Genomic DNA, 9,615 nt, shown 5'->3' with positions numbered 1-9,615 from the left:
CAGAGAGAGAGGGAGAGACAGAGAGAGAGGGAGAGACAGAGAGAGAGGGAGAGACAGAGAGAGAGGGAGAGACATGCTTTCCTATGCAGGTAGGCACTGCAGCAAATGCATACGGCTCAATATATGCAGTTACCTCCATCAAAGGTATAAAGTGAAAGGGTCACAAAGCTAATGCCTCAAAATGTAAACAGAGCCTTAACCCCTTCAGGACCAGGACAATATTGGCCTAAGAGACCAAGGCAAATTTTTTAAATTTGACCTTTCCCACTATGTTGTAATAACTTCGGGGCACGTTAAATTATCAAAGTGATTCTTAGACTCAACTCCTGGCGGAGTTTTCAAATAGAAGCGCTGTGGTGGGGAAAGATATATAGAATTCTATTGCCCCCGCAGCGCTTATAGATATTGTCCCCCGCAGCCCTATCATAAACCCCCAGCAGCGCTATGAATGAAAATGTATTCTATTAGCAGCGCATCTGGCCAGCCCAAGGCGCTGCTGAAAGAAAACTTGTCTTTCATAGCGCTGCAGCAGCATATGTACATAGAAACTCTGAAGGGGCCAGATAATGCTATGTGTCTGACCCCCACAGAGCCTCTATAATCATATGCCGCCGCGCTATGAATAACAAGTATTCCATCAGCTGCGTTGCCAAAGGAATACTTTTCATTCATAGCACTGCCGGGGGTTTATGATAGCGCCGCGGGGGACAATATCTATATGCGTGGCGGGGGCAATATATATAATATAGCACAGCAGGGGGCAAGATATATAGAAGCGCTGTGGTAGCCAGACATAACACCCCCCCCAGCGATTCTATATATCTTTCCCCACAGCAGCACTTCTAATTGAAAACCATGCCGGGAGCCCTCTGAATGTCTCCTAAGCACCGACCATTCAGGGCTCCCGGCGGGAAATTTAAAAATGAAAGTAAAATACATCGTACATCGCAGGGGAGTGGAGCATGCCGTCCGCTTCCCTGTTTAATAACTTCTAATTGCATTGGGTCTCAGAAGTGGGGCCAAGCCCTCAGCCCCTGTACTACAAACCCCCATCATGTTCCATGATGGGGATTGTAGTACAAACACTATTGTAGTCTCCCCAGCAACCGGCAGACTCCCGCAGCCAGGGAATTACTACTCCCATCATGGAAACAAGTCTGTTCCATGATGGGAGTAGTAGTAGTCCCTCAGCACTGCAGGAGTCTTCTGATGTCAGTTATTACTTCTGAGCATGCTCAGAAGAAGTGACATTATAAACCAGGTGCAAACGGATGACAAAGGCTCATCCGTTTGCCTTAGACTTTAATGTTAAAGCTAAAGGCCATTAATTTACCAGTTTCTTGTGATTGAAGAAAAATTAGTGCATGTGCAGTTTTTATTCAGTCACAAATAACGTCCGTTATTCATGACAGGCTATAACGGGTCATAGCGGATAATCAAAAAATCCCATAGATTTGAATGGGATTTTGTAACAGCCATTTAACATGGCTTTTCTAAGAGACATTTATAACTGATCTTTTAAACGGAACAACGTTCTAGTGTGAAAGGGGCATTATAAGACAGGCATAATACATTGCAGTACAGATCTGTATATCAGTGTAACACTGACAGCTTTCAGTGTTTCACTGACACGCATAGCAGATGTGACTCTGCCTCGGGCAGAGCCTGATCGGCTTCCGTAGCCAGAGGCGGGAAGGGGTTAATACACAATTGAACACATTAAAACATAATAATAATAATAATAATAAATTCTTAACTTACATATGCTTCGCAGAATTCTATTTTTCCTCCAGAGACTTCAGCTTTAAACTTTGTAAAAAATAAATAGGATGTTCCCAGTGGCCTAACAAAATAAAAGTGTGGCAGAAAAAATTTATTAAATGTTATAAAAGTTAAAAGTTGGAATGAAAGGTGAAGGCTGCAATACTTTACCGCCATATTGAGCAAGAGAAATATCTGCTTTCTTCATCCACTCCAATACTCATAAGCCACTTCTATAGGGAATAAGTAAACAAAGTACATGGTAATAAGCACTCTTAGTATGTGATAACCCTGTATATTACATCATAAAAAAGGTTATTCACACCACTTTTCTCATCAATGTTAAACAAAGTAGCATTGTGTACTTTGTAAAGACATCACTCATTTTACCACAAAATCTATGTGGGAAACAAAAAAAACTAAAAAAATATTTGTGTGGCGAAATTGAAAGAAAAAAAAAATACATTTCTTAACATCCGTTTCTATGCACTGTGATCTGTAGTTTTTATCAGTACCATTTTTGTTTTGATTGGACTATTTGATCACTTTTTATAAAAAAAAAAAATGTTATGGTAGTTGAAGTGACAAAAATACACAATTCTGGACTTTGGTATTTTTTTAAATTTATTTTTATTTATTTTTTATGTATACGGCATTGACCATGCGGCTTAATTAACATACATAAAATTAACAATTAAATGTCAGATGCTCCAATAAACCTAGATTGCCGGACATCACCCAGAACGATGATGTCTGGCTTCGCCCGCTATGATGTGCGCATCGTAGAATGGGAGGTAAATATATGCAGTGTCCTTAAACTCTTGAAGAGTACCTGCCATCATCTCCATTGCTTTATATTATGCTGCTGGTATGTTCCCTTTCATTACCTGCCCCCACAGTTTTTAATTTTTGCCCAGTATTTCCTTCATAATCCTCTTTCAAAGATTGCTCACTGCAGGCAGTGTTCAATGTATCTGAGGTGCGCCATGCAGTGTGCACAGCACTCTCTCCCGTCTGTCTGATTGAAAATAAGGAAAACAGGCGCTCCATAGAGTAGTAACGTTTAGGATCCAATGGTGAGGTAATTATATAAATAAATTGCTCACCCTGGGTGGTTGTGCAACTTCATACACAACAATGATGTAGGCGTAGGAAGATGTTAGGTCGTCTGCTGCCCTCCGGTAAATATAAGGCAAGAGGATAAAAGGCTTCAGAAGGAACCAGGTTCCACGGCACTGAGCAACCACAGGAGGTGAAGGACCTGCTGTGGTCATTCAGCGCCGTGGAACCGGGTACCTTCTGAAGCCTTTTATCCTCTTGTCTGATTGAAAGGCAGGGAGCTGCGCCGTGCTGGTCAGTGCCCAGGCTGCACTATGAGAGTTAGGGCTCATGCACGAGTGTGAACTCTATGAGAAACTTGTGGCTAGAACAAAAGAAGTCAATAAAATATAAAAAAATTTTTTTTTAATGACATGGTATTAGAAAGTTGTTTAGAATACATTAACAACATATAAAAAGTTTTTGTGATGACAGGTACTCTTTAAGGACACAGGGTGTACCTGTACGCCCTGCACTACAACACGGGGTCACCTGTTGACCCTGCATCATAGCAAAAAAAAAATATATATATCAGTTTAACCCCTTAACGACGCAGGACGTAAATGTACGTCCTGGTGACGTGGTACTTAATGCACCAGGACATACATTTACGTCCTGAGCATAACCACGGGCATCGGAGCGATGCCGGCATCATGCGCGGCAGGTCCCGGCTGTGCATCGCAGCCAGGGACCCACCGGTATTGGCGGATACCCGCGATCCCGCGGATGTCTGCCATTAACCCCTCAGATGCCGTGATCAATACCGATCACTGCATATGCAGCATCGCGGTCACTTAACAGGATGATCGGATCGCCCGCAGCGCTGTCGCGGCGATCCGATCATCCTGCACGGCAGACGGAGGTCCCCTCACCTGGCTCCACTGCCTTCCGGGAGTCTTCTGCTCTGATCTGCCTTCCCGCAGACCAGAGCATAAGATGACCGATAGCACTGAACAGGATTAGCAATCGAGTGATTGCTTTAAATAGTCCCCTATGGGGACTATTAAAGTGTAAAAAAAAGTTTAAAAAATAAATGTGAAAAACCCCCTCCCCCAATAAAAACGTACATTGTCCCATTTTCCCTATTTTACCCCCAAAAAGTGTAAACAAATTTTATATACATATTTGGTATCGCCGCGTGCGTAAATATCCGAACTATTAAAATAAAATGTAAATGATCCCATACGGTGAACGTAAAAAAAAAGAAAAAAAAATTTTTTTTAAAGTCCAAAATAGCTGCTTTTTTTTTTATAACATTTTATTCCAAAAAAAAACAAACAAAAATAAAATAAAAAAAATGTAATAAAAGTTTTGTATAAGCAAATATGGTATTAATAAAAAGTACAGATCACGGCGCAAAAAATTAGCCCTCATACCACCGCTTATATGGAAAAATTTTAAAGTTATAGGTCTTCAAAACGGGGATTTTAAACGTACTAATTTGGTTAAAAAGATAGCTATTTTTTTTAAGCGCAACAGTAATAGAAAAGTACATTATCATGGGTATCATTTTAATCATATTGACCCAGAGAATAAAAAACACGTCATTTTTACCATAAATTGTACGGTGTGAAAACAAAACCTTCCAAAATTTGCAAAACTGCGGTTTTCTTTTTAATTTCCCCACACAAATAGTTTTTGGGTTGCACCATACATTTTATGATAAAGTGAGTGATGGCATTACAAAGGACAACTGGTCGCGCAAAAAACAAGCCCTCATACTAGTCTGTGGATGAAAATATTAAAGAGTTATGATTTTTTGAAGGGGAGGAGGAAAAAACGAAAACGTAAAAATAAAATTGTCTGAGTCCTTAAGGTCCAAATGGGCTGAGTCCTTAAGGGGTTAAATAAAAAAATGTAAAAAAAATGTAGGCAAAAATAAACACACATGTGGTATCGCCGCGTGCATAAATGTCCAAACTATAAAAATATAATGTTTATTAACCCCTTAAAGACCAAGGACGTACCGGTACGTCCTTGGTCCTGCTCTTCTGATATAACGCGGGGTTACACAGTAACCCCGCGTCATATCACGGCGGGCCCGGCGTCATAGTGAAGCCGGGACCCGCCTCTAATAGCGCGCAGCGTCGATCGCGGCGCCGCACGCTATTAACCCTTTAGCCGCGCGCTCAGAGCTGAGCCGCGCGGCTAAAAGTGAAAGTTCCCGGCTAGCTTAGTCGGGCTGTTCGGGATAGCCGCGGCTAATCACGGCATCCCGAACAGCTGACAGGACAGCGGGAGGGCCCCTACCTGCCTCCTCGCTGTCCGATCGCCGAATGACTGCTCAGTGCCTGAGATCCAGGCATGAGCAGTCATGCGGCAGAATCGTTGATCACTGGTTTCTTATGAGAAACCAGTGATCAACATAGAAGATCAGTGTGTGCAGTGTTATAGGTCCCTATGGGACCTATAACACTGCAAAAAAAAAAAGTGAAAAAAAAAAAAGTGAATAAAGATCATTTAACTCCTCCCCTATTAAAAGTTTGAATCACCCCCCTTTTCCAATAATAAAAAAAACACAGTGTAAATAAAAACAAACATATATGGTATCACCGCGTGCGGAAATGTCCGAATTATAAAAATATATCATTAATTAAACCGCTCGGTCAATGGCGTGCGCGCAAAAAAATTCCAAAGTCCAAAATAGTGCATTTTTGGTCACTTTTTATATCATTTCAAAATGAATAAAAAGCGATCAATAAGTCATATCAATGCAAAAATGGTACCGTTAAAAACTTCAGATCACGGCGCAAAAAATGAGCCCTCATACCGCCCCATACACGGAAAAATAAAAAAGTTATAGGGGTCAGAAGATGACAATTTTAAACGTATTAATTTTCCTGCATATAGTTATGATTTTTTCCAGAAGTCAGACAAAATCAAACCTATATAAGTAGGGTATCATTTTAATCGTATGGACCTACAGAATAAATATCAGGTGTCATTTTTACCGAAAAATGTACTACGTAGAAACGGAAGCCCCCAAAAGTTACAAAACAGCGTTTTTCTTCAATTTTGTCGCACAATGATTTTTTTTCCCGCTTCACCGTAGATTTTTGGGCAAAATGACTGATGTCATTACAAAGTAGAATTGGTGGCGCAAAAAATAAGCCATCATATGGATTTTTAGGTGCAAATTTGAAAGAGTTATGATTTTTTTAAGGCAAGGAGCAAAAAAAGGAAAATGCAAAAACGGAAAAACCCCCGGTCCTTAAGGGGTTAAACCACACGGCCAATGGCTTATTTCTGGTCACTTATTATACAATAAAAAATGCATAAAAAGCGATCAAAAAGTCATGGGCAACATACTGCCCTGTATGCGGAAAAATAGAAGTTAAGGGGGCCAGAAGAGGACATTTTTAAATGTACTAAAACGTAACTCACAATGTAGTAGTTAGTGCACAGACTAACAGTGTTGTTGTCCCCTCAAAATAACTCAACACACCTTGGCAAAAAAGTGAGTACACCCCTAAGTGTCATGTGACTCAAGGTGTTACAAGGTCTCAGGGTGCTCATATACCTAGAGTGTCGCATTAACAAAAAGAACAGAAGCATAGCAATGCGCTATGCACTATGGCAGGAGACCACACTACTGCTAGATGTACAAGCATTGAGTAGCGCTTAATGTACGAGCTGTTTCTCATAGGAGATTTTTTAGGTTAAAGGACAAATATCAATGAAAAAAAAAATTATCCCCTATCCAAAGGATAAGGGGATAGGTTTTAGATCGCAGAATGGCTCCCCCATAGAGTTATATGGATGGGGCCTGGCGATCTAAAACTTGTCCCCTATCCTTTGGATAGGGGGGGATATGTTGTTTCCATGATACTTTTCCTTTAAGTACAGATTTTTATGGCACAATTGGAATATATAGAACTGTCATTTAGGTCAGTAAGGCTGTGATCACACCTTTATTGGAGGCTATGTTTAAAGGCATGCAGATTCTGTCATACTGATGAGATAAAGAGCTTCTAAACAGAAAAGTAGTTACAACAATGTCATGGAACAAGTGCTGCCTGTGTTTCAATTTCTAAGCTCACTACGGTATTCCTTCATCTACATCTTTTCAGGATTTTTCAAGTAAATAAAGAAAGGTTTATTCTATCATCTTACCTCATTTGTACCTCCCTGAGCCGCATAAGAGAAACTGCAGGAGAAACCGCCCTAGGATGAACACAAGTACACACAATATAAATGAAGGAAATATTTGGAGAGTTTAATGCTAACTCAGAGGTTGGTCTTGCAGGATACCTGTTTAAATCCCCTGGTTACTCTATAGTCAGAGACTTGCCCACTGTTAAAGTGATCAGGATAAGGATTAGACTCCTTTCACAGCAATATGCGTGTGCAATAAATATCCAGCCCTGGTTGGGAGTGTCACGTACTCCTATAGTAACTCATTCTCAAGGTCCATGGGCTACAGTACTTGCAAGTATTGGCACTTCAGAAAACAAATGCAAAAGCACTCACGGTTAGATGTTCACATTCTGCGTCCTTATTTGTTCGTTCTTGTTCTGTAGTTTTCAAATTACATAGATGTTATATGTGATGTAGTGTCAATACACATCACGTTATCAGAGGTCTTACATCCTACTAGGAATCCATCAGGGTCTGATGTGTCATTTTGGGGTATGCCCCCTTACTCATGCATACTAGATCCTGGTCTTCCATGGTATTTGTGGAGTCAGAACATCTCAAGGTAATAATGAATATTTATGTTTGGTTTTTAGTATTAGTTTTATTAATTATGATACTGTTCAAAATAAGCTGGCTTCTCCCCTATCACAGTTTACAAACTATGTACACAGTCATGGCCGTAAATGTTGGCACCCCTGACATTTTTCAAGAAAATGAAGTATTTCTCACAGAAAAGGATTGAAGTATCACGTGTTTAGCTATACACATGTTTATTCCCTTTTTTTGTATTGGAACTAAACCCCAAAAAGGGAGGAAAAAAAGCAAATTAGACATAATGTCAAACCAAACTTCAAAAATGGGCTGGACAAAATTATTGCCACCCTTAATATTTGGTTGCACACCCTTTGAAAAAAATAACAATTCTGCCTAAGAGTGTGCAACCAAATATTAAAGGGGTACTCCAGTGGGAAACTTTTTTTTTTTTAAATGAACTGGAGCCAGAAAGTTAAAACAGATTTGTAAATTACTTCTATAAAAAAAAACTTAAATCCTTTCAGCACTTTTTAGCAGCTGTTTGCTACAGAGGAAAAGGTTTATTTTTTCAATTTCTTTTTTGTATTGTCCACAGTGCTCTCCGCTGACACCTGATGCCCATATCAGGAACTGTCCAGAGCAGGAGAAAATCCCCATAGCAAACCTATGCTACTCTGGACAGTTCCAGACACGGACAAAGGTGTCAGAGAGCACTGTGGACAAGACAAAAAAGAAATTCAAGAAGTAAAAGAATTTCCTCTGTAGCATACAGCTTCTAAAAAGTGCTAAAAGGATTAAGATTATTTAATAGAAGTACAGTAATTTAAAAATATGTTTAACTTTGTGTCACCAGTTCATTTAAAATAAAAAAAAGATTTAAAAAAAAAAGTGTTTTCCACTGGAAACCCCTTTAAGCATGTACCCTCTACCTCCGCCCCTATATTATAGTACCAGCATCCCGATTTACCTCTTCCTCCTCTGTAGTCTGACAGAAAAGACAAAAAGGAGTCTTAGCTTCCACCTTCTCCCTAGGAAAACATTAATCAGCTGCTTTGGCAAGGATGGTGTCTAAGTCAGGCCCAAAGACAAACCGACCATGAAAAGGTAGGGAGCATAACACTTTTTTTTCCTTTTTTTTTTGGCTAAATCTCCAGACAAAGATTTTAACCACAAAACATATCTGGAAGTATTAGATAATACTGCAGTACGTACAGATAATTAAACGGTTTCAGCCGAAGCATCTGACAGAAAATCAGGGGCCATCGTGAGAAGGAGAGATTCTAAGATCTGTTTACAGGGAGTATCAGCTTGAAGATGTAAATGCAGCTGACAAAGCCAGACACTAAAGGTTCTAGCTACGTATGTGGAAGCGACACTAGGACGGAGCAAGGTAGAAGCAGCGTCCCAATTTTTTTTTAATAAGGCTTTCCGCCTTGCTGTCCATGGGTTCTTTTAACTGGGTGGTGTCCTCAAAAGTTAAGTACATTTTGCTACCTTAGCTATAGGAACATCCACTTCATGAATGGTATTCCCAATTTGAGGAAATCTGATCACTAAAAGGGAAACCCCTCTTTAACCTTTAGGAATAAAAGTCCCCTTGTCAGACTTGGCCCACTCGTCCTTAATTATTTAATCAATATTGTCATGAACCGGAAAAGACATTTTTCTTTCTTTAAATCCTCCAAATAACTCCTCTTGAATAGTTCTGACTCCTGAACCTCCTCCATACCCAGGGTGGATCTAATGGCTTTAATTAGGCAATTCCTAAACTTCCTAAAACCCGGATCCTCTTCTTCCTCAGGGCACTCAATTCACCCTCCTCAAAATCCTGGGGAGTGACACTTTCTTCAGAGTCAGAAAAGATTACCAAAAGATTTTTTAGTAGCCTTTGCTGGAGCCGTAGGGGTAGATGCAATAGACTGAGGGGTCTGGTGGCATGGATTTCTGTTTGAATAAGATTTTTTTTTATCCCTTTCATAAGGTCAGGGGTTTCCTTTAACTAAATATGCAATGCATTTTTAGAGGAAAAAGCCCAATCCTTATTACACATCAAACATCTGTTCTTAGAAAGTTTAGGTTTAACAG

General features: G+C 40.0%; 1 protein-coding gene across 2 annotated transcripts in view; it reads right to left on the bottom strand.

Annotated features, from left to right (window-relative positions):
* The window catches only part of MYDGF (myeloid derived growth factor), a 35,463-nt gene that overhangs the window by 1,105 nt on the left and 24,743 nt on the right, over positions 1-9,615 (bottom strand). Inside the window, exons 2-4 of one of the 2 annotated variants that reach the window (XM_056571813.1) lie at positions 6,973-7,023; positions 1,933-1,994; positions 1,762-1,843 (exon numbers count right to left, since the gene is read on the bottom strand). In XM_056571813.1, the coding sequence (XP_056427788.1) occupies positions 1,762-1,843; positions 1,933-1,994; positions 6,973-7,023 (195 nt within the window). The remainder of the gene's footprint in view (positions 1-1,761; positions 1,844-1,932; positions 1,995-6,972; positions 7,024-9,615) is intronic. The other variant, XM_056571823.1, reaches the window with a different exon arrangement.

The sequence above is a fragment of the Hyla sarda genome, chromosome 1 (assembly GCF_029499605.1).
Source record: "Hyla sarda isolate aHylSar1 chromosome 1, aHylSar1.hap1, whole genome shotgun sequence".
Classification (NCBI taxonomy): Eukaryota; Metazoa; Chordata; class Amphibia; order Anura; family Hylidae; genus Hyla; species Hyla sarda.
This window is presented reverse-complemented; position numbering and strand designations above follow the sequence as displayed.